The sequence below is a fragment of the Protomyctophum parallelum genome, assembly GCF_964188405.1.
Source record: "Protomyctophum parallelum genome assembly, chromosome: 8".
Taxonomy (NCBI): Eukaryota; Metazoa; Chordata; class Actinopteri; order Myctophiformes; family Myctophidae; genus Protomyctophum; species Protomyctophum parallelum.
The window spans coordinates 4,700,120-4,726,520 of record NC_139703.1 but is presented as its reverse complement, the minus strand read 5'-3'; the positions used below and the strand labels follow the sequence as shown (position 1 = coordinate 4,726,520).

General features: G+C 41.3%; 1 protein-coding gene and 1 long non-coding RNA gene across 2 annotated transcripts; both read left to right on the top strand.

Moving 5' to 3' along the window:
- The first annotated feature begins 4,470 nt into the window (after positions 1-4,470).
- LOC310862749 (uncharacterized protein) lies at positions 4,471-16,580 on the top strand. Its single transcript, XM_083770818.1, has 7 exons — positions 4,471-4,547; positions 5,440-5,661; positions 6,615-6,878; positions 8,133-8,450; positions 10,122-10,274; positions 13,183-13,316; positions 15,744-16,580. Exons 2-7 carry the CDS (start codon positions 5,442-5,444, stop codon positions 15,891-15,893), a joined length of 1,239 nt encoding a protein of 412 aa, XP_083626944.1. The 5' UTR covers positions 4,471-4,547; positions 5,440-5,441; the 3' UTR covers positions 15,894-16,580.
- Positions 16,581-17,611: 1,031 nt separating this feature from the next.
- Positions 17,612-26,401, top strand: LOC310862764. The gene is made up of 5 exons (XR_014569619.1): positions 17,612-17,745; positions 18,525-18,671; positions 19,509-20,547; positions 21,423-22,537; positions 22,835-26,401. It is a non-coding gene; the product is annotated as an uncharacterized lncRNA (long non-coding RNA).

The following is a 26,401-nucleotide window of genomic DNA, read 5'->3' as shown; positions in this document are numbered from 1 at the left end:
AATTGTATCCAATCTAGATCGGACATTTTGGACGAATGTTTCCCCCAAACTAGGGACGCCAGGATTTATGTGTTTAAAACTGAAGTGTGTTACACACACTGAGGGGAATAATTCAGTGCACCGTTTGATGCTCTACATTACTGAGCATATGAGCTTCCTCAGTATACATTAAATATCCATTTACACTGCAGGGGGTGTAGTTAGCTATACTATGATGTCAATAAATCTTCCTGTATCTACGTGCATGTGACTGTGACTACATACATACGCGCGCACACACACACACACACACACACACACACACACACACACACACACACACACACACACACACACACACACACACACACACACACACACACACAAACTCGCACACCAGTAGCAGCGTCTGATGAGTCAAACCCAGCATCTCCGGCTAATCACTTCGCTGCACTAATTGCAAATGCAAATATGCAAATTTATATTAATTAATTACACTGTTAATTAGTTCCCTGCTCTTTTTGAGGGGCAATAAATCATTATGCTTGAGAGAGAGAGAGAGAGAGGGAGAGACTCCTTGATTCCATTTACACATCAAAAATGTAACACACTCTCTCTCTCACACACACACCAAAATAGCCCCAGTGCTCGCCTTGCTGCAAGGGCCCCCGTCGACACGACGGGCTCCTGTGTCGCTGTGAAATTAAAAGGAGAGTGTAATTGTAATTGTGTGTGTGTGTGTGTGTGTGTGTGTGTGTGTGTGTGTGTGTGTGTGTGTGTGTGTGTGTGTGTAATTAAAAGGAGGTGTAATTGAAAGAAGTGACGGGGAGGGGGGAGGGTTTCTATCACCTCATTGTTTTTAGAAAGCGCAGATTGAACTCATTAACACGTTTTCATCTCGTTAAGACAGAGAGGAGACGGGAGACATTCTACAAATGAAGACACAGCCACACAAAACAGCAGGGCTGCGCTCACAGTCACTATATATAACGGACCAGTGTTCATTTCATTGACTAAAACAATGACAGAATTTTTTCGTAGGCTATACTGCCGTAAAATGAATACAACCTTCATAAAAACGAGGCTATAATGACTTAAACTAAGTAGCCTGGCTCCAGCCCTGAATCGCTAGCCACGCCCATACAAAATGTCACCATGTTCTGGTGATTCAGGTCTGGCGACTCTGTCTATGGCGTTGATAGACTTGGTTGGACATCGGATACAGCGGCTGATTGGCCATCAGCGCCGTTTCAACTCCATGATGTCAAACAACACACTTTGCTGCCCCCACTGTGGTAACTACGTGGGACGGTAATCACCGTATCGATCGTTGCCTGTGTTGTTTTGGTTAGCAACCGGGTTACTATTAGCCATATTGACAAGGAGCCGGAGGTCATCTGCTTTGCTGCTATTCTGCCCCTTTTGCAACACCCATCCCAGAAACTGCTGCTGTGGGAAGGGCTTTCAGTCTGAATAATGAAGTGAATCTAAATGAAAATTCAGTGTCAAGCTATAACACTATACAGACAATTTTGTCGACAAATAAAAACTAGACTAAAATGTTAGGGAGGGACTATTAGAAGAGATCCAGTAGAACTAATTAAAGACAAGCCATTTTATGTTTGGTTGCGCTCAGATGTTGCGCTTTGAAAATAGCAGATCTACAAGCTCACGCAGTGTGAGCTTTACTTTTCAGATAACTAAAATATGAGTAAAACTAAATCGGATTTTATTCAAAAAACTATGACAAAAGCTAAATATAGATTTGCTGTCAAAATCAACACTGGCCTGAACATCTATCTTCCTCTGAATCAGTGTGAATGCACATTTTAAAGCACCTTGGGTCTCTCTCTCTCTCTCAGTCCATGGATAGACACAAACACACACGCACGCACCATAGACTGTAAAAAATATGGACAAAGCGTTCCCCGGGTCTAACATGAACGTAAAATGAAGCCTGTAATAATATGCTAATTCCTGATGTAAGTCGCCATCTTTGGTACCAGCTGGCCATTGGCTGGCTCCGTTTTGTATACCAGCTGGTCATTGGCTGCCCAGACAACGAGGCGGGACTTCCCCCCTTCTTCTCCGTTGGTTTTTATTTTGACTCGAGTGGGAGGGGAATCCCGATCATAGACTGTAATGGTAGCCACGCCCCTCAGAACATACGCGATGGTTTTTTTTCTTTATGGTCATTTTTTTTATTAATGGGACCATAATTTTCCAAAAAGAATATTATGACATTAGAAATGAGACTTTAAACTAGTGACTGGAAGAAGAAAGTATTCATGACCATGTTTATTAAGGTAATACAGTCTAGGTGAAGTTGGGCCAAAATACATGGGCCTCTATGGAGCTATGGGGCTTTTTGGGTCCGGTCCAGCGCCACAACAGGCCATTATATGAACTACCGATTTCAAATGAGGCTTCACGAAATATCTGGCTGACTGCCCCCCTGGCACGCACGCACGCACGCACGCACGCACGCACGCGCGCACGCACGCACGCGCGCGCGCACACACACACACACACACACACACACACACACACACACACACACACACACACACACACAGATCTCTCTCTCTCAGTCCATGAGAGTTTGCATTACGAAATGAGTGGAAAAAAACATATTAAATTGTTTATAAGGTCAATATAAGTAAATTAATATATGATAACCCTTCCACAGTAGCAGCTTTTTCATATTTATCACACATTTTGTTATTTTCAATACATGAGTCAGACAAAGCACGAGATGCAGAGCTGCAAAATCTGTGGTTGGTGTCAATGCAGGATGCACACTCAGCATCACCCTGTACCCAACCGACATCATCCATCCCCGCCGACAGTTTCCAGTGAGACCCTGCTTCAGCATGACTGTCAATAAGTCTCAGGGCCAGACACTACACTACACCATGTTGGGGTCTTCTGCACGAGAGACTTCTTCAGCCATGACCAGTTCTATGTGGCGGCCAGGGTTGGCAAATCAAAGCAGGCTGCATATTCTTGCTCGAGATGAAGAGACAAACAAGAAGTGCCAGTTTCTCAGAAATGTTGTTTATAAAGAGGTCCTGACAATGTATGTGCAGTGCCCGGTGTCGAGTCGGTCAGACCCACGGTTGTGGCTATGCAGCCTTCATCAGAGCATAATAAGCGTTCCTTTTTGGTGTGAGCCAATAAAGAAATGGAAAAGTGAGTCCTTTGTCCCCCACTTGTTTAATTTTTGGATGTGCTACCTTTTTGGAATTTTTAAAATTCGTATTTCTTGATTTGGGTTTGGCCATTGCTGATGCGCAACCTCTTTTTCTCAATTAGATTGTTATCACCATGAAACTTCTCCATTTGAGTACTTACACGAAGACAATGATTTATTGTATTACGCATTTTAAATATGCAAATGAGGCATTATGTAGGAAAATATGCAAAATAATAGAAAATATGAAAAAGCTACTACTGTGTAAGGGTTATCATGTATTATTTTACTTGTATTGATCCTATAAACAATTTAATATAGGGTATAGTTTAAGTTTGCCCACCAATTATAACCCCCCTCCCTATCCCGAAACAAATTCTGAATATTTGCTGGTAAATTATGGTTCCTATAGCCTTGTACATTATTATTGCTGTTTGATAAGCTACTAACTATGTCAGTGAATTTTAGCAGTTTTGACTGAAAATTAATAATTTGTATGTTCCAGATAGCTGACCTTGTGAATGGTTCTTATTGCTCTTTTTTGTAGAATGACTAGCGACTGAACTGAATTTTTATAGTTATTTCCCCAAACTTCAGAACAATAATGAAAATATGGCAATACTAATGAACAGAACAGAAGTGACGTTAAAAGTTAAAAAACGTACAAACACATGTTACCACTCCTATTAAAGATTAGAATGGTGAGCCGTTTTCTATAGCCATTAGGAACATATTGGTTCTCAGACACACACTTTAAAATGGGGATATTTACGAGCCTTATTTAAATTCCTATAGATGTGTGTGCAAAATACTGCATTAAAAGGCCATTTAAGCACATGGAAGTAAAATAACCATTCCAATCAATATTTCCCATATTTGAATTATGCAGAAAAGTGGTTTCATTGGTCTCTGCACAAAGTAGGTTCAAAAGTTGATCATTTGTTGTCACAATGTGCATGCGACAATATGGGGTCCACATATTCAATGCATGATAACTACCACTAAGCTGCTATATAGTCTGCAATGGTTTATCATACAAAAATGTGAAGTAGTACAGCTAGTCTAAAATTCAAACAAGAATTTGCCCACCCATTTCGTAATTAACTCGTAAGTAACAGCTCATGGACTCTCTCTCTCTCTCTCTCTCTCTCTGTTACACACTCCTCCACCAGGGGGCGAAAGACAACTGAGCCTGGATCCTTTTAACCAATGAACTGGCTTGGCTTTGACCCGGAATCGAAAGTTAGGTGCGTGTAGTTCTTTCTTGCTCGGCGGTGGGGAGAAAAACAAAACATACACGGTGGAAAAAGCTGGAAACTGCAGGAGCAACACACATTAAAGACACAACAAAGTGATTCAAATCTACACATTGCAGGTTTGTTCATGCTTCTTTGCATTACATTCAACAGTTAACACTAACTTCAATTAAATTCAATTTTATTAAAGTGTCACAACAAGTTGTCTCAAGACACTTTACAACCAACAAAGATGGTTGTAAACAAAGATGGTTGTAACTAACTTACATACACATTATTCAATTGCAACTGCAAAGCACGTTCGTGACTGTTTTTTATTGTCGTTTGTCCTCCAGTCAGTTCTGATCATTTCCCTGTCACTTTTGCTAATGGCCTCTCTGAGCTTAACGACAACATGTGTCATGCCTTCTGAAAGAGTGCTTGAAAGAATATCAGAGGATTGTTAAATTTGAAAAGTCAAAGCATTCCTCAAAGCAGGTTATTTCAAAAAATATTGGTAAACAGCTATTAAATTCCCCCAACCCACTATCTGGAAGTAGCCGGAATAAGTAACCTTATCACCTAAAACTGGAGTATGAATAGGCCATGATAAGGGACATGCATAGTGACGTGTTAATCAAAATTCAGGTTTAACTCCGCCTCCTTTTGGCGCCATTTTCCAGCCTACAAGTTTGACGTGTATAAGTACTGCGGTCTGCAGTTTGTAAGTTGACTTGTCTGTGTCGACTATAGGCCTATTCATAGTCTGGATTTTCGGTGGTGAGGTGACCACCGCTCCGGTGGTGAGCTGACCACCGGAGCTGAAATAACATTGAGCGGTGGTGAGTAAAATCAGAGAGAACTGTGCGGTGGCGGTGGTTTGCTGATCACCGCGGCTCGTGACGTCATGTTGTAGTTCGGTGGTCACCCCACCACCGTAAATCCAGACTATGTATGAGCCTTATCACTGCAGTACGCAGCTGTCTTCCATCTCTACTATCTTTGACTTGTTTGTCTGTCGCTCTAATTTAGCTATGGGTCGACGGTGCTGCGTTGTCGGATGCTATAACAAGTGTTCAGACGTTGGAGTGAAATTCTTCTCCTTTCCAACCTGGAGGCAGACGCACGGGGATCAGATGTCGGATATATCAAAGCGACGTCGAATGGCTTGGGTGTCAGCTGTAAGACGAAAGGACATAGCCTTCTACAACATTGCCAGACACATGTATGTGTGTTCACTACATTTTCATACGGGTAAGTACCACATTTGATGCTAATGCTAGATAACTGCTCTGTGTGGTGGTGGTTGTTGTTGTTTGCACATGTACTGTGGTTCACGAGATACATCTCAGGTCCCGTTTACTTACTCAAGACAATGATTCCTGAATGAATATGAATAATAATTCAAAAATAATAATCAGTATTCAACATTACTTAATTTTTTAGTGTATAATGAGAGACTAGTGAGTCGTGACTTTGATCTCGCCGCAAAGCGAACATCCTCTGCTCCTCTGTTTAAATCCGGGGTTCAGAGCCATGTTTACTGGTAAAAATACATATCACATTTATTTAGATATTTAACGCATTAGCGGACCTCTCTTCAAGTTCGGCAGTGGTGGTATTTTATGTGTTTGGATTTAGTTAATGTTTATTGTAAGAAAATACTATAGCCCATAGACCTGAAAGATGTTCTTCGCTTGCTTATGATTCTTGATTACTTTTTCTATGTACCGGTATTTGTTGTGTTATTGTAACTGTAAATAAAAGTACCCGAATTAATAATGATTCAATAATTCTGTCTCAGTGCCACCTGACCTTTGGACGCCTTTTATTTATTTTTAAAATTCCTCTAATCTGGTGTGCAGGTGATGACATAAACATGACATGCACAATAGAATTTAATTTAAGTTTTTTTTAATAATGGGCATCGGTGGCAACTAGGGCCAAAATTGGTGTCCACCAGGTGGCACTGAATGAGTTCAATAATAACAATCAGTACTTAGTATTATATGTATTTTTTATTTTGGCAACGCTACACATGATGTAACTATGCTCAGCAATGTTTTTAATGTTGCTGTTTGCACATGTAGCATGGTTCACACGAGGTCCCGTTTACTTAATCAAATTAAATCAAAGGTTAATGTGAAGATGACTTATTTTATTTTGGTTAATACACAACTAAAGCAACAAAATTCTGTTATTTTCAGGTAAAAAAGCAGATGACATGGCCGAATCAGACCCTGACTGGGCACCGTCATTACATCTGGGGCACACAGAGGTGGAGCCTCCCAGCGAGAGGGCAGGGAGACGTAAAGCTCGCACAGCGGCAGCAATGGTGGAACCAGAACCAGCTGCAGCGGCTATGGTGGAACCAGAACCAGCAGCAGCGGCTATGGTGGAACCAGAGGCTACAGTGAGGTCAGAACCACATCCCCTGTGGTTGGCCACCTGTGACGTACAGTGTCTTAAGGGTGAGGAAATCAATTGCTTGTACTAACTAGAACTGCACTCTGTCGAGTGCCTACTTGCTTGTTGCACACAAGTAGGCCATTTACGCAAGCAGAGCGTGCAAGTACCGGTACTGTAGACTCGACAGAGTGCAGTTCTAGTTTATAGCTAATTTACCAAAATCTTTGACCATAGCAGATCTACAAGCTTGCACAATGTGATGTGTTGACATTGGCTATTTTCAAATAGCGCTGTTATTCATGATTAATACACATAATCATGTCAGTGCTATTGTTATATTGCATGCCATGTGTAACCACAGTAAATGAGGGGACATTACTTCAATTATGAAACTCCTTATTGATGTCAAACTCAGTTAAAGTGTACTACTTAATATACTGTGGAAGATAGTAAATGAGATGAGATGAGCAGACGGAGTCTCTGAACTTTACTTCCAAACAATTCCATCAGCACACAGGTACAAGTACTCCCTTTACCAATCAGTGTCCATTCGGTGGTGAGATACCTCCATCTAGTGGCCACCACCATACATCAGTTGTTAATTCTCAACTCATAACTAATTTAGAAAAATATTTGAACATGGCAGATCTACAAGCTTGCAATGTCACAATGTGATGTGTTGTGAGCTTGTAGATTTTCAAATGGCCATAGTTGAAATAGGGGTTGTTACTCATGGTTATTATTCCTTGGGTGGTAGGTAGGTACTCAGCATCTCACCATCACAATGCATGGCACTTCGCTCATCGTCAGGGAAAGACACGAGATCCAATTGTCAGACGGTCCCGCCGTGTACGAAGTATTGCCATTGTATTTATGAATAAAAACATATGTCCACAGGTACAGACAAAATAGCTTGTCTAAATAGCTGAAATGTACTCATTAGTTAACTTGGGGTGATTATTTTTTGTAATTAATGCATTCAAAATAATGCATTGTTCAGGCATCCCACACTTTTGTCATCGCCATGTCTTTTCTGATGGCACTTCACTGTGCTGTCGTGGTTGAGTTCCTGGAATTTATCCTTTCATTGGGTGTTTACGGATTCATTGACCAGCTTTTTTTCTCTATCCACACTTGCTTACAAGACCCCCTTTCTGCTGTCATTTACTGTTTTGGCCAAGCTGCTGTGTTGAAAATAACTAAACTTTTGAATGAGTCAATGGTAACGGAGTGGATGACAAACAACTTGGAATGAGGAACAGGAAATGTAAAGTTCAAACATTCAATGCTTTTCTCTCATTTTATCTTTTGCCTAGACTCACTGGACCTCCCTGTGTGTGAAGAGGTTTCCCCTGAACAACAGGAGAGGAGCTCCGGTCTGGCCCGAGAGAAACCAGAGTGTCCACACAATAAACAAGAACAGAAGGACCTACGTCAAAGACTAGAGGAGGCTGATGGGTTAACATTACTAATGGCAGTGGAAAGTGACGATGAAGATGGTGATGAAAACAGAGAGGCAGAGCCTGTAGCCCGCACCTCAACTGAACACATGCCAACACAACCTCATTTAGAGGACTGTGGAACATCACAACCAACTAGTGCTGACCAGCTCCTCTCATCACACTGTTCTGAAGGTCAGTCAGCTTTGCTACATTACTTAATTGTCTGTGGATAGCAGGCCTAACTTGAAGCTGTAATTTGCCATCTCTCAGTCCAATGGTTGTGATTATTATTATTAAAGTGAAACTGCCAATGATGGCTGGATCCCTATGGTGTGTGTGTGTGTCCCCTGCACTAAATTAGCCAGTCAATTAACCAGTAATCTTTCATCGGAAGCTACAACAGCAACAGGTTTTGGATTTTTTTTCTTTTTCTTTTGCTCCAACTAATGGAAACTTGTTTCCCCCTCCCAGTTCACACTTACCAGAACAACAGTGACAGATTTGACTACTTCACCACCCCCTTAGTATTGAGACCACCGGCCCAGTTATCTCTGGCTTCATGTTCCTTTTCCCTGAATGCATCTTGTGTGTTAAAGGGCCACTTCACCCCTTTTGCAACCAGATCTTATTTGAATGATGTTTGGGAGACAAGAAACACTTTCCTGGGGTTTTTATGTGGGTAATATGTGTTTTTTAGATATTTCACTATTTCAAAGTGTCCATGGTCTCCATGATGTCATGGACACTGGGCTCACTTATTTCCTGGACTTCATCCCCCTATTCAGTATTTAAGTCCGACGTCATTTTGTAGTGCTACGTTACGTCCGGGTCCAAGTGGCACCAGCTCCCGTCCGCATCCCATTGTAAATAGAATATCTAAACGCGTGAATATTTTTACAATGACGTTATTTTTCAGAAAAGAAGCCATTGAGGGTTAAAATGGGTCTTAACCCATTCTGACCTGAGATCAGATTCATACGAGGTTTCCGCCGGACACACACTGGTCTGATGAACCCATTCTGACCTGAGATCAGGTTCTAAAAATGTCAGTCGCTCTTCGATTTTTCAAAAATAGCAGACCTACAAGCTCGTATCGCGCCACTTGGTGGCGCGATATGAGCTTGTAGATCTGCTATTTTTAAATAGCTAAAGCACGACATGATGCTGACACCAAAATGGGTTCCCGTTCAGAATGGGTTAATGCTTCCAACTAGAGTAGATTTATTGTGTTTTGTACAAGTGTCCATGACAACAAAAATATATGATGTGGAGACAATAAAGACTATTATTATCATTATTATTGAAGGTGGCAGCAGTCCAAAATACCCGGTAAAATATTTCGGGGGCATATTTAGAATGTGTGCAATGTTGAATCTAGTTTGCGTTAATGAGGATTTTAGTTGACACAATGAAATAAAATGGCGATAGTATTCCATGTGGGGCAGACGGCCTGTCACAGCCAGATTTGGGAGAGCAGCGCAGCTTTGTTGTTGCGGTAAAATGAGACTTTCATGGTTGTTTTCGTCTCAGATTTAGTCCGACGGAGCGTCACAGTATAACTATGGGGACACAAAAGCGACACAAAGGTAGGACCCGGAAGTATCTCAGGAGGGGGCGCTCACGTCACAGCTAAAACACTGAATCCACAAGGAGGAGCAGTGGACCAAAGCATTATGGGAATTGTAGTCCAGGAAGGAAGTGAGCCCAGTGTCCATGACATCATGGACAAGTGTAGGAAAGACTCGTTTGCACCTGAACCGCTCGTGAATATTTGAACGTTGAACTTTCTGTCCTTCATTATACATCCTGGTATGTAAGGTTGGTGAATGCTGAGTCTCCCCCCTCTTCTGGTGTCATCCACAGACAACCACATGGAAAGGTCTACAGTATCTAAAGAGATGTCCTCCAGAAGATATGCAACGTTGTCAGGGGGACAGAGAGAGATGGACCGGCGTTGTGGATTGCTTGATGCAACACTGCCATCTGTGGTAATAGGATATATAATGTGTAAGATAGGTATGTAATGTTTATTTTGTTCTGTTTTATTTGTTTCCACTGACTACTGCACATTGAGGTCTGTCTTAACACCCCAATCGCCCAGGACGAAGTTCAGCGTCCTTTCTATTAGTTAAAATCTTAAAACGTTAATAACTCGTGATCTAAATCACCGTCCAATTCTAAGAAAAGATCCTGTGTTAGACAGCCTCCCACTGTCCAGTCGCTAGTCGCGTTAGATTTAATCATGCCGGTCCGTCTGTAAAAGTACTCCGATTGCCCGGGGTTATTTAATCCATAAAATCATAGCGCCCAAGCGATTTATATCAACGGAGTGTTAACTCATTTCGGCCGCTTGTATTCGCGACCTTATTCTTTCGGTCATGACCCACACTTCATGACCATAGATGAGAGTAGGAACGAAGTTTGCTCGGTAAACAGAGAGCTTTGCCTTCTGGCTCAACTCTCTTTACGTCACAATAGTGTGGTACAGTGACTGTAATACCGCCCCTGCCGCTCCGATTCTCCGGCTGATCTCCTTCTCCGTCCTCCCCTCACTCGTGAACAAGACCCCGAGATACTTGGAATTAATTGCCAAAATGGGGTAAACCCCTGTTACTGGGAAACATTTCTCAATTGTTCAAATTCAATTACATAGAAAGCCAATAAAAATGGATTTGATGTGTTTGAGGGTTAGATTTATTTGGAAAAAGACCATTTATTTACAGTGTATTACAGTCGATGTTTTTTGTTATAGTTCTTCTATTTATAGTGACTCATAGGAATAGACTATGTGACAACCAGGTATAGCCTGGTGACCACCGGAGAGACACGTGACAGCCGGAATGTAGACGGCACCAGCAGTATGGGTTAGCGCCCCAGCTTGTGTCCTCCGTGAGGAGGAAGCCCAAAAAACCCTTGTTAAGGCTTTTAGGAGGGCCATTATAATCCACCACTCCTGAATGAAGTGTTTGGTGCTGGGAGTCTGGTGCAATGCACAGGTCCTGGGCCTGGTGAGAGCAGAAGTGCACCTAGTGAGACGTAGGAGGGGCCCGACAGGAGTCAACCCACAGAGCCTATTCCTTCCACGGGCCAGAATCTGGTTCTCCCAGTCCTGGCAGAGTAGTTCTGGTAACAACAGATTGTGTGGCCCTGGTTTTTCCCTAATGGGACTGATTGAGGGTAGATACTGGGACGTATATCGGGACTTGATCACCCCGGCTGGGTCACCTGAGTGAGGGGTATGATGTTCGAGAGACCCGAAACCTCGATGACCTTGGGATACATCACTGAGGATACGTCCCAGGTGCATCCATGCCATGATTTTTTGTTAACAACTACCACATCTATAAAATATAGGATCAGTGATTAACCGGTTTCATGAAAGCTGGTTGATCTTGCCAGATTAACTTAACCAGTTAACCTGGATATGTTGAGGCTTGATTCGGTTTCATGAAAGTGATGCTACATTAGTTACCATGGAAACTAATGCTTTGGACTTAGCCTGCTCCGGACCAGGCTAACAGCCAGGTTTAACCTAATCCTGATGTCTTTACTGTTCATTAAGCAGTCAAACTGATCACAAACCAATGATGTTTTCCAGATTAATTCAATTATTATGGGTTTATGTTGCCTTATTTGTATCGGTCTGCATTAAAGGACTAATTTAAGCACTATATAAAATCAAATAACCTAAATATATAGGCTGCACAACATCATGACAGCTTGTGAGCTTGTAGATCAGCTGCTTTTGGTGAATGTTCCCCATGAATAGGGTTGCTGTCGTGCAAGTGCACGGTTAAGAAGAATTATTATTATTATTTTTGTTTTTGTAAAAGTGAAAACCACTAAATATTACCATTACTCATTGTTTTACAACATATTACCATTGTAACGTTTCACCCACTACTAGTCCTACATATTTAGAAACCCCATTCAAACCTATTTAGGTTCATCCTACATGTGTGCCTGAAAAGGAATCTTTTAAATGTTTCATAGTTTTAGAAATATAGTGCTTTCAAATTTGAGACATTTATAGGCAGATAGTGGCACTTCAAAAAATCACTTTCACCTAGAAACTCCATTCACACTTTGTAAAATTCAGCTTACTGTGGAGACACATGCTGGAACTTTTTACTTTGAAATGTTTTGTAGTTTCTGAGTTATTTAACTTAAACGCCCAATGCATTCTCTATGGCAATAGCACAAACTTTGGCATGCTACATGAACCCATGACCCTCACCAGTCTGGCCCCTGTCTGGACAACAACCCCCTTCCCCAAAGGTAGCTCCCTCAGAGGAGGGAGTTATGGCCAAATATCACAATGCGACAATATCATTATGCTTACAATATTAAGAATTCTGTTTTAAGTTAATAGTAGTGGTAAAATGTAAACTATATTTTTGGGGTAGTTAATCATTCAGTCTATCCACTATTGAGAGTATGTTCTCTCTTTAATTACAGCAGCAGTATTTATTTTAGAAGCTTAAGTCCTTGTATCAGTAAGTCTTGAATAGATTAGTAAAGATAATGAGATATACAGAAGGGGGCTGTAATGCAACTATTAAGGATGCAAACTGCCTTAATACCCCATGAAGAAGAAGGATCAGTAAATCTGTGTTCTACAGAATGGGTCTAGAGACAAAAAGCCAGACTGTCTATTAAGCCAGGCTTACTGATCCCGGCTCGCCAAATCCACCAATTCTGAGCCTCGCTTGGCTTTAGTGGAACGGAATAAACCAGGCTGTAAAGATCAGGATTAAAAAAGCCTGGCTTTGGCCTAAATCCTGGATTAGTTAATCCAAGTTTCGTGAAACAGGCCCCAGGGCTAGGAGCACCTTTTTCTGTGGTTAGCGCCGCACCTGCTTGTTTCGTTCTCTGCGTTCAAACATCTAATGTTTTTTCTCCCATGTTATCTTTTCTTCCCCAGACGTGGCTCCACAGAATAAAGGGGAACAAGAGGGTCTACTTCAAAGACCAGAGGAGGTTGATGAGTCGAGGTTGACGTTACTGGCAGAACCTGGCACTGAAAACACTCAACTGACATCACAAAAGACACAATATGTAGAAGAACTAGAGTTTTATTGTACAGTTTGTGGCAAAAGATATAGTAAAAATAATCTAAAACAACACATGAGGCCTCATACAAAGGAAAAACCCTTTACTTGTGATTTTTGTGGCAAAGGATTTAGTACATCTAGTGATGTAAAAAGACACATGATGATTCATACTGGAGAAATGCCCTTTATGTGTGCAATTTGTGGCAAAGGTTTGCGTACCGCAACTCATCTAAAAACGCACATGATGGTACATACAGGGGAAAAGCCCCATACTTGTGAAGTTTGTGGCAGAGCATATAGTAACAGAATTCGTCTAAGATATCACATGATGACTCATACAGGGGAAAAGCCCCATACTTGTAAAGTTTGTGATCGTAGATTTGCTCGCAAAACAAATCTTAACATTCATATGAGGATCCATACAGGGGAAAAACCCTATACTTGTTTAATTTGTGGAAAAGGCTGTACTGTAAGATGTAATCTAAACCTGCACCTAAGGACTCATAGTAAGGGGACAACCATTTAGTAGCAGTGTGTGGCAAATGTTTTGTTACCAACGTATTAGCCTCGGTACCAGGCTTTCATTTTTGTTGGTGCAAAAATTGAAAGCCTGGAAGAACGCATTGGCCGCTCTGGTCTAAAAGTGGGAGTCAACCCTTCCGGGTGGGCGTCGCTACAAATGATGTGACGTAGCGCTGCACTAGGGGGGAGAGGAGGGGCCGGGGGTGACGGACAGATCGATGAGATCCAATCAGGGCGTGCGCAAATCTGAGCCGCGACCAGCCCCTCTAGACCAGAAACCTAACACGTTAGCTCAGGCTACCAACGTATTGACATAATAGGGACTTTAATCAACGACTGTTTCAGGACGGCGACGCTAGGCGGAAGTATGGTGGCTATGACACAATCGCCGTAGCTGTCGAAATCGTCGCCGACGGCTGTTAACAGCCGTCGGCGACGGTGACATTGGTTCCCATGGTGACGAGTCTATGCGGCATGTTTTTTTTGTTTTGTTTTTTTTAACGCCCCGTCGCACGTCAGCTAACTGTTATTCTAAAACCGTTTTAATAAACATGGTTAATATGACATGTGGTATTAGTGTTATTTCTTCATTCAGAGCACAGAAAAGAGGTGATAGAGCAATCGGTGTAAATGTACTGTATTTTAGCTATAATTTCAATAAACATGGTTATGACATGGCGTTGTAGACACTACGTGTAAGTGTAGGTTCTGCCGTAGTAGAAAGGGCTGTGACGGCAAGCCTGTTTATGTATCGAGCACTGATCCATTTCCGGTTGCCGGAGCGGACTCCCGTAGCCGTCGTTGCTTAATTAAAGTCCCTAATGATTCATGCAGGGGGAAGCGTATGGATCAAAAATAGTGTGTAATGTGTATATATCTCTGCTCTCCAAAATGCTCATTTTTCAGGAAATTAAGAAAACCTTATATTTTTCAAACAAAGCAATACAGCCTCATCGAAGTTGGTCTTGTAACTTTCGTTAGGTCTGATACCAAGAACCACTGATGGACACAGGTTTGCACAGGGGATTACAATCGTTTTTTTATTACAATCGTTTTTTAACAGCTAATGCCATACACAAAGCTTGTAACCGTGTAAGTCTAAGAAGGCAAGCTACAATGTCTAAAAACCCCCACAAATGTAGCCTAATCGACACAATCATTTTTTTTAAAGACATATAATGCTCAAACTTACAAGCAATGATCCCATTGCCATTGGTGACTGGTCATGGAGGTCAAACGTCTGCAGTGACAACTTGCAAACTGAGTTCTGAGCATGAAGAAAAGGTGTTCCTAATTCCCCTTAATTAGGCCAAATTTTGAGTACAGTGATAGAGGGCTGGAGTTGCACAACGTAAATGCGCCACCTAGTGACTCAACAATGAAATTTAATGAAATACAGATGCCAGCACAAGCAGAAATGTACAATAAGCAGTCTACATTTTTTTTTAATATATTGCTAGGGTTGCTATCTGTAAAAATGTCCACTCTTCTGGTTACAGTTTCATACACTTTCTGTAATAAAACATAAGCAAAACAAATATGAGATGGGGGATCCTGGGACAAAATCTTATCAAGATCGACATTCTACTACTTTCTTCTACTACCTTCTACAGCATTGCCACCCAAGTGTGGAATGACCTAACTAAATTACCTTCCTATAGTGTTTTATGTTTTTTTTTCTTTTCATGTTTATGGATTGATTACAAATTACCCGAATGGAACACCACAATTACTTTAGTTTAGTTTAGTTTAGTTTGACTGTACTCTGTTGCTGTTTATATTTTTGTCTAATAAAGTATTTTGTCTGTCTTTATGTATATAAGTATGTATATAATGTATATAAGTAAGTATATCATGTCTATGTAAAGTATTTTGTCTAATAAAGTATTCAATCAATTTATGTTGACAGAAATGGAGCAGATGGACTCCAACATCGATCTGCATACACAATCGGATCCCAGCACAGACCAGGCAGATACCACCATGGAGCAGAAGCAGATGGATCATGAAGTGGTTGAATATATGTTTAATGAACTGCAGAAATATCAGTCAGATGTAGCCCAAACATTTGGATTAGTCAGATGAGTACCATGGCCCTGGGCTGGTTGCAATGGCTAAGCAGTTCAAACGTTTGAGCCATAATCCAGCAAAGGTGCTGTCTGCAATGCACAGTTTTGGGAAATCCCTCACCACTGCAACCAACAGATCAAACTTTCAAAGGCAATTCGCAGAGCAGCAAGGCGTCCGGGTGCCATGATTCCAGCCCAGCCTACTGCTATTAGCAAGCGCAGCCCAAAATCTGGTTAAAAGAGACGTTTGACCCCTGGCCGTTCAAGGAAGCAGACAAGTGCTCCTGAACACCCATACTGCTCTGACAAGGAGAATAAAAAGAGACCTGCAAGGTTTGGGCTTCACCAACTTGCAGACTATGTAGCAATGAATTCCTCCCAGCAAAAATAAGGACAAGAGAGAGAGGTGCAGGGGTATGGTACTTGATACCGTAGAGCAGTGGTTCCCAAAGGGGGTTCGGGGACATGATAAATGATTTTGGAACCAAATGGACCCTTATGGGTCTGTAACTCTGTGTTAATGGGTCGATTTGGTTCCATTTGTACACTCAAGAGTTAAATTAACCTTGGTTTTACAATATAAATTGTGGTCTCGGAGATAGAAATGCCATCAAATGGGGGTCCGTAGACTAATGCATGTCAAACGGGGGGTCCTTGAAATTAAACAAGTTGAGAATCACTGCTAGAGCTGTACAAATCTCCTATGGGGGTCCCTGCCATATATTGTATGAAAAATGGAAAAATGATATGATGTAGTATTGCAGTGGATGATTGTTTTGTTCTGTTTTGATTATTTTCTTGAAACGAGGAGTTGCTGCATCTCTATCCTCCAATCTCATTTCAAATAAAATAAAGAGATTGATTGAGTGATTGATTGACAGTATGCAGAATAGGTACATGATTATAGGCTGTACATTGTTAGATCACAGGTTTCAACCCAGACTAACAGTACTTTTTGGTAAATAACAATAATCCTACTATATTTATTACATGCCTTTTATATTTATATGATTCTCATAAATTTGCTGTTGGTGCTGTAATTAAAGTAACAATAAATGTAGTAGATTTATGCAGTAGAATAGTTATAGCCCACCTTATAACTAAGTCATGCAATGTCTTATGATTATTTTATTTCTATAAAGCATCGTGAATATTATAATTATATTATATATCCTATGTTAGACAGTAATGTTTTCCTCTCACACACGCACACACGCGCACACACACACACACACACACACACAGCGCGGCTGCGACGGAGGGCGTGGCTTCATGGCCGAACCTGCTTGGGAATCGCTCGGACGCCTTTTGACCATAGAGTATTAAAAGGATAGAGACTAAACTGGCGCGAAGCTCCGCCCCCTCCGCTATTCATGTCAGTGGAAGTTGCTCAGTGGCGTTTTGAAGCACCCGGAAGTACCGTCTATTTCCGCATTTTTTCGCTGATTCAGCATTTGGACACCAAATTTTGGTGTCCGGAAATGCGGAAGTGCAGCTGGGCTTTAACATTGGGCGCTCGGTTGCACGGGGTTTCCTCGTCAAGAATCTACGGGTCCGCCTGCAGTCCTTCCTCTTACCACTAGGGCCCAGCATAGAGTATATATATCTAAGGGGCCCAGCGCTTCAACATTGGAGTGCATAGCTGTCCCTTGCTTTTGACCAATGAACTGGCTTTGTCCCGGAAACGGAAATTAGGTGCGCGTAGTTTTTTTTTTCATGGTGGTGAGGAAAAACAAACACGGTGAACGAAAAGCAAGCGTCTCACAAACTGGAAACTGCAGGACTCAGAGCAACACACATTAAGACACAACAAAGTGATTGACAGACAGCTACATACTGCAGGTTTGTTCATGTTTCTTTTAAACACACGTTAAGTATTCAATGAATTGCAACTGCAAGCCCGTGGTTCATAAACACTTCATGTCAAGGACCCCGCATTTGTTGATACGGACTCCCATTTGAAACATATGGTTCCAGGCAACTAGGGCTGTCACGATCATGACATGTTTGATTGTCACGCAAATAATCGTTATAACGATTTAATTGTGTTTTTGCATTGAATGATTGAACATGAAAAATGCATTTATTTTTAATATGCACGACAAATAGCGACTTAACACTCAAAGTTCTCAAAATAAGCTTGTAGATTGAGCTATTTCCTCTATTTTTAATATAATTGTATTATTTTTCTTTTGAAATTAGTAGCATTAGTATATGCAAGAGTTGCCATCATTTTGCTGTCATTTGCCATAATTTTTATTAGGCGATTATATAACAGTTGTGACAGTTTTGTAGTTGGTTAATATAGTCTCAGACAGTAACTATTACATTTAGTACAGAATTCTACAATGGTCTGTACTCTGTACTGTAGGTGAGAAGCCTAATTTAATATTTTATTAACAGTTTGCATGGACAAGCACAGGGAAGTACAGTACAATCTCAGGTCTGCTAAAAGGATACATAACGTCCGTCTTACCCAATACCCAAACATTCTGTTGTATGAACACAAGGCTGCTGTACTTTATACCTCATACTTTAAATGCTTAGTATTTACATCTGTGTAACACACTCAACCTTCATCTACAGTACAAAAACATCCTTATTCTATTCCTTCATTCCAGAGACTCCAGACCGGTCTATGGAGTCCAGCCTTCAGGTGAAAATGAGTTCTCCAGAACCAGCCAGAACCATTTCTCCAGAGCTCCCAGCAGCAGCACGGGGGAGGAGACCAAGGCGATTACCCCGGCACTTCCATGACTTTGACTTGGGTGTGTGGCTTTTACAGGGAACACCAGATCCCCCCATAATACAAAAACTAAATGAACTAAAAACATTTTGTCCCATAGACAGATAACATCTGCATCATGGATGCAGATTATTATTTATTTCTTTATTGAGACTCCCGGAGGTCATTTTTATAAGTGTCAGGTGTATTCCCAGTGCACAAGCTTAGTACGCAACATATGACCTCATGCCTCATGAACGTTTGTAACCCACGGTAACGGTATGTAGGAAGCTCATACAAAGAAACAAACAGACGGACAGTTAAAACATAGCCTTCTGACCTGATGGAGACTAAGTATTATACACAATTATGTTGATACTTACAGTGGTGTTTCTTGAGATCCTGACTTAACCTGTGGTGTTCCTTAATCCCCAAAAAGATTGAGAACCACTGGCCTAGATTATAGAGTATAGACATATGCAAGCTTGCATCTGTAAAAAGTAGGGATGTCGAAATTAGTAATTATTAACTGTTGTTGTTGAGGCTGGTGGCATCTCACACCTTTGTCATCGCCATGTCTTTTCTGATGGCACTTTCACTGTGTTGTGTCATGGTTCCTGGAATTGCTCCTTTCATTTGGGTGTTTACAGATTCATTGACTGTAGCTTTTTCTTTCTATGGACACTTTTTCTTTGAAATTTGGTAGATGTTTAAAATGTTATGCTTACAAGACTCTCTGCTGTCATTTACCATTTTGTCTGAGCTGCTGTGTTGGAAATAACAAAACTTTTGAATGAGGCAATGGTAACGGAGTGAGTGGAAGACAAACCATTTTGAAAATGAAGGAGTTAATGTAAAGTTCAAACATTCTTTTGCCTAGACTCCATGGACCTCCCTGTCTGTGAAGAGGTTTCCCCTGAACAACAGGAGAGGAGCTCCAGTCTGGTCCAGGAGGAACTAGAGGCTCCACACAATAAAGAAGAGCAGGAGGAGATACGTCAAAGACTAGAGGAGGCTGATGGGTTAACATTACTAATGGCAGTGGAAAGTGACAATGAAGATGGTGATGAAAACAGAGAGGCAGAACCTGTAGCCAGCACCTCAACTGAACACATGACAACAGGGGAGTCAGATTTGCTATGCTTTAATTACACTTTATATTTCTGTGGATAGCAAGGGAGGGTCGTAGTTTGCAGTCTCTCAGACAGATTGTTTGTCATCTTGTGAGACCACCTGCTGTGTGAGGTTACAGGTGCCTTGGGCAGATTATTATTAAACTGGAACTGCCGTTGAGGGCTGGATTTAGTCTATGGTCACCTCCCTCTACACTGAATCAGAGGATAACACAAGTGGCCTAATGAGACTAAAGGCCTATTCATAGTCCAGTTTTCAGTGAAGTGGTGACCACCGAAACGGTGGTTAGTAAAAACAGGGAAACGGAGCGGTGACCACCAGAGCGGTGACCACCGCAGCGGGACGTCATGTAGTTTTCGGTGGCCACCTCTTGAACGAATACTGGACTATGAATACCCTTAATTAAGGGTAAAGGGCCTTAATACCCCTATGACCCTTGGGTCATTCTTAGCAGACTTAGAAATGGGTTTAGTTACACTTGAGACGAGGTGTTTTTTAGAACCTGAACCACTCGTGAATATTCAAATGTTTAACTTCCTGTAACATTTATTCTACAGCCTGTAGTTTTATATATATATTGGTAATGTAAGGTTGGTGAATGCTAAATCCACCCCTCCCCCCCTCTTTTCTGGTGTCATCCACAGACGACCACATGGAAAGGTCACTTTCTAAAGAGATGGCCTCCAGAAGATATTCAATTTTGTCAGAGGAACAGCGAGAGAAGAACCGGGCACGTGGAATGCTTGAGGGAAGACTGCAACCTGTAGTAAAGTTGTATAGGATAGGTATGTAATGTTTAACTTTTATTTCATTTACTTGTTTCCACTGACTACTGCTCATTGAGGTCTGTGTTAGCAGACATATTCATAGGGTAATAATTAATTATTATGCATAGGTATATAATAAATCTGCCATGGTGCTCGTGATGAAGAATGTGATCATTTCCTCAGCAATAATCTTGCGGGCAAGGTCAGTCAGTAGGATGCAGTGGGGGGGAAACAACAGAGACACACACAAAAATAATTAATCAAATCTTGATGTCATCAAGATGTGATTCACCATGTTAATGATTTCTTTCAGACCTCCAGTTCTAGGAAACACAGAATGGGGGGGACTTTATTTTAATATTTCCACACAGCTCTAAGGTATATTAATGACAGTAAAATGTTGAAAATGAGTGGAATGCCCCTTTAAAGTTATTCAGATTTTTATTCAGCCTGTATACAAGAGGTGAACTGCAGTGCACATGCGTGAAACCGGTCTATAGGATCGCTGAAAAAGGAAAGGCCAACCAGAAAAATAATAATACAGCGATCCCGTTTGATATCAATAATAAAGCTTATTTGACGGAGCGTTCCGCCTGGAGCAGTTGACAGTTGGATTTTAATTGACATGAGCAGTGTTTGTGTTAATTAATGTATGTTATAATGTGTCTTGTAACGCTATTCCAAAGTCCCCCCTTTACTTTACTTAAACTATTTTCAGCAATGGGATCCCTTTTTTTCTTTTGGTGGGTAGATCTCGTTGAGCTCATTTTGAAAGTAGCTCTCAAGTCAAAAAAGTGTGGGCACTGGGCACTATTTTAACTTTGACTTTTGTGTCTGTGGTGAGCACCTGGGTTGTCTAATGTTGCTCTCCCATGTTATGTTTTCTTCCCTAGACAAGGCTCCACAGATTAAACAGGAATATGAAGAGCTACTTCAAAGACCAGAGGAGGTTGACCGGTCAACATTGACGTTACTGGCAGTGAAAAGTGAAAATGATGATGAAAATGGAGAGACAAAGCCTCTATCAAGCACCTCAACGGACCAACTCCTATCTTCATACTGTTCTGAACCTGACATTGAAGACACTCAAGACAGTGATGAGGATTGGGCGGAGACCTGGGAAGGTCAGTCAGCTTTAAACCCACTGACGTCACAAACGCCACAACACGTGGAAGGAGAAGGGTTTAATTGTAGAGTTTGTGGCAAAAACTGTAGTAAAAAGAGTGATCTAAAACAACACATGAAGACTCATACAGAGGAAAAGCCCTTTAGTTGTGATGTTTGTGGAAAAGTATTTCGTCAATTTGGCAATGTAAAAAAACACATGATGATTCATACAGGAGAAAAGCCCTTTACGTGTGCCATTTGTGGCAAAGCTTGTCGTCACGTAAGTCATCTAAAATTGCACATGAGGGTACATTCAGGGGAAAAGCCCTTTATTTGTGAAGTTTGTGGCAGAGCATATCGTGACAATAGTCATCTAAGAAGACACATGCTCACTCATACAGGGGAAAAGCCCCATACTTGTATAGTTTGTGAACGGAGATTTGGTCGGAAAGATTATCTTGACAAACATATGAGGACTCATACAGGGGAAAAACCCTTTACTTGTACAATTTGTGGAAAAGGCTGTAGTGATAAAAGTAATCTAAACATGCACTTAAAGACTCATAGAAAGGGGACAACCATTTAGTTGCAGTGTGTGGCAATGTTTTGTTACCAACGTATTGACATGTGATGATTCATGCAGGGGTGGAGCTGATTAATCAACAATACTGTATATATGTTACAGTGAAAGGGAAAATTCAGGGAAATCGGAAAAGGAGTTTTCTTCAAGTTCATGCCCCCTCATCAAAACGAGGGAGCGTTTTGACGCCCCTTTCATATACATATTGTGATTAGGCTACCCATTGACAGCTGTTGGTGTTGGGTAATCAACACTAGCAGCCGATGAGAGCCAAGGTATCTCATTTGCGGGGGTGGTCCTCCGGTCAAAAACGACAACAAAGCTACTAGTTGGCTAGCCTCGGAAACCCAGACGTTTTTATTTCCAGGGAGGAAAAAAAAAAGTCTGGGTCCGAGTCCACTTCAATTCGGCATAGAGTAGCGCAAACGTCGATCACTCTCTGCTGATTTCTGATCGTCTGCACCTTTGTTAAATTGACGCACACATGTACACACACACACACACTCCTCTCTCTATCGCTCTAATTAATCAGTTTCATGTCGCGCAGCTGTGTCTAGATTCTCCCGGCGGATCCTGCCGGGAGCTGCCTATGCCATAGAAAGCATAGGTGGACCCCAGGCTACTAGTTGGCCACTTGGCTTTCTAAAACGTAGCTTTAGTTGCTAACTTGTGTCGGAGGTTCCGAGTAGGGTGGACGATTATTTACGATTCTGTTCTTATCGAGCCGACTCAAGCACATTTTGCACGATTGGCGCGGCGACTCGCTCGCTTTAGTTCAGCTTGCTCGGCACTCGGCAGCGCCTCTCGTGGCTCAAGGTACCTTGGGATGGCACGTCTCCAACTGTGTCCGAAGAGTAGGAAACGCCCTGCCTTCTGGTAGGCCCCGGTTGGGCCTAGCGTTCCAGAGGAGTCCCTCAGCACTAATGGTTTTCACCAAAAACATATAATAAGATTATTTATTTTATTCTGAGTGAAATTTGGAAACTTTCTCCCCTATAATAACACCAATTGGCTGTAAAAGTGACCATGTCTTTCCGGCACCCCAGAGCTCCTATTTTGAAGGAATCCCAAGCTCCTATTTTGAAGGAATCCCAAGCTCCTATTTTGAAGGAATCCCGGGAATGATTGTGTTAAGATTGACATTATTTTCTCTATGGTAACAATGTGTCAGTGGATTTGAATGCCATGATCACCATGATTGAATATAAAACTTTTGTGTTGCTTTTTCATAGATGTTTATCTGTAATTTTTTTTACCTGCAGCTCTTCGTTACCAATTTTCCGGTTTAAATGAAGTTGAGAACATAATACAAATCACACTGTGTCAACTGAGCGGTGCAGGCTGCTCAACGACACCACTGTTTGTACTCAGACATACATACACACGCAGCCAGTCAATTGGAGCTGTTTGGCACTGCTCAAAAATGATGGAATGTGTTTATTTAAATTAGATGTGTTTTGAAAGTTTTAACATGATTTGGTGACTGTACATAATGTCAGCTCTTCCTGGACTACAGCCCCCATGTTTCCTGTAGTTCCACTCAGACCTTCCTTCTCCGGGATGAGCTTTTTTGCAGAGCCTGGGAGTCGATGGTTGCTGAGGGGGTGCTTGTTTTACAGTTTAGGGTTAGGTATAGCTAGGCATAGTTTTACTGAACTTAGGGTTATTTTTTGGCATAGTTTTGTGAGGTTATATAACACTGCCCTACTAGTAGTAGCCGGAAAATAACCTGACACAATGACAGCAGCAGAATATTGATCCACTGCACATTCATAACAGTAAACTTGTACTGTATTTATTGTGTGAAGGAGTCTATGCACCATTATGGTCCTAGGTTGCCATCTATTTATTGTGTTCATTGTGCATTGTCCCATCCAAATAAAATAAAGTATAGCAAAGTTGATTCTCATTTTGCGTATGGAAACAATGTTTTTGTTAGTCAATGGATTTGATATCATGATATGTTGCTTTGGGTCAGCGCCATTATTCTGACAGCGCATTGGTCTGACTTGCCCCATTACTAACCCTAACCGCACGCGAAGCCACGTTGTCACTTGTCAGACTATAATGCACCGTCGGAATTACGAGAGGACCACGCTTTTCAATTCCACCATCAGTATTCAGTATTGTCTACTCCAACAAGCATTGCCTGGTAGTACTACTGTTTTGCACAGTATGGTGTTTATTTCATTTTGAGGGCAGGTGAAATGCATGGCTCATTCAGGACAATAATAATTCCACTTTGCTTGGTCTCTTGTCCTGCTCCTTGAATAGAGCGCTGGTTGCAGAGGAGAAATCCAGACATTTGATTGTCAGGCCTGTCACACATAATTGTCTTTTTAGGCTCCGTAAATTTGAGAGAATTTTGAATAACGTATATAAATAAATGACTGACTGACATATTCATAAACTTTATACTTAATACATAAATAAATACATTATTAATTCATTTAATGAAAATATTTGAAAATGTATTTCAACGTGGAAATGATTATGAAAAATATCTATTGGTTACGATTAGGCGATCATGTAAAAATTGTGACAGACCTAGGTTGTTCTTCTGCCCTTAATGGACTTGAGGTATTATGAAAAAGTTGGTCCACGTGTATGTTAAACTAATAGCCAACACCCTGCTCAATAGACTGGCTTTGCCAGACACATAACATGGATTCACAGACGCTTCATCCGCGGTATGAATCCACGCTATGTCTGGCAAAGCCAGGCTATCAAGGCCCAGTGGAAAATAACTAAAGATTTTAAATGAGGACACAAGCAGCTCGTCAGCCCTCACTCAATTAAAGTACATTCATGATGTGATTTTATGGCTGAGTTTCCTCATCAGAGCAGATAAATCCAATGATTAAACATTAAATCACAACATTAAATCACTAAAATTAGACATTTGCTTTTATTTTTTCGCTTCCCCCCCCCTCATCTGTCTCCAAAAGAGAAGTACAAGTATCATTAGTAATAAAAAAAGACAACAAATAAAAATGAAATGACAACAATGACGTTCATCAACAACATGGCAGTCACCTCATGAAATGTTTCAAAGATTGGGAGTTATGTTCCTAACCTAAAGTTCTCTAGCTTATCGTTCTTAAATGTGCTTTCTATCTCGAGAGTTGAATCCTTTCCATCAGCATAGAAAAATAATATGATATGACATAGAATAGAATAGGCTACAACTTTATATCATTCAGAAAAAAATAAAAATATATAATAATTACATAACACATACAGTGTTCGTGTTACCGGTATTATGAAAATGATCAATATGGGCCCAATCCAAAGTCTTATTAGCATATTTATAGTTATGTCATCAGGGTGCAATTCTAGACTGGGTGACCTTTGAACTGCATAGGGGGTGTTCCTCTTTTCTAGCCTGGCATGGCCAGACTAATATCACTGCGTAATCTATATGTGGAACCTGCATTTTCAAAGGAAGCAAATTCAAGAAATGCCTTAGTTTAGACAGTACTAGTACTTGGTTTAGACTAGTCATTGGTTAGACCAGTCATTAGTCCTACAACTACAACCTATCTCAAACCCTCACCCTAACCCTAACCTCCCACGGGGCAGCACACCTAAACCTAACCTTATCCCATGTCTAACCAATGACTAGTCTAAACTAAGTATGCACCCCCCCGCACCATATTTTGCAGTGCCCTGATTGGTATGCCCCATAACTTCAGGGGAAGGGAAATCCAACCAGAATAGCCAAGGGCTATTCTTTTTCATTATTATTATTATTTGCAGATGACCTCTTTTTGGCCACTTCCTCTTATGTACGACACTGGTTCTCAACATTAGGTGTCTGTAAAAGGGGTGCATACGTTTGTTAGACAACACCGTCTCTCCCGACATGTGCTGCCGGTTACAACTAACCCATGCGGCCGGTTAAAGCTCACCGGTGGCTCCCGACATGCGTGGCAGGTTACAACTAACAAGTTAAAAGTAACCCGTGGCTTCCTGTGAGGTTAGGTTTAGGGTTGGGCATTATTGGGTACCTTGGACCAAACACATGCACCCCCGTAACAGACCCCCTAAGGGTCCCTTGGTGGTCCCCAGGTCGCACATTGAGAAACAGTTGTGTAAAAAAGAACATACACTGTTGTTTTTGTTTGTTCTTTGTTTTTTTTGTCTTTTTTGTTCATCATACATAAATACTTACAGTACATGGTA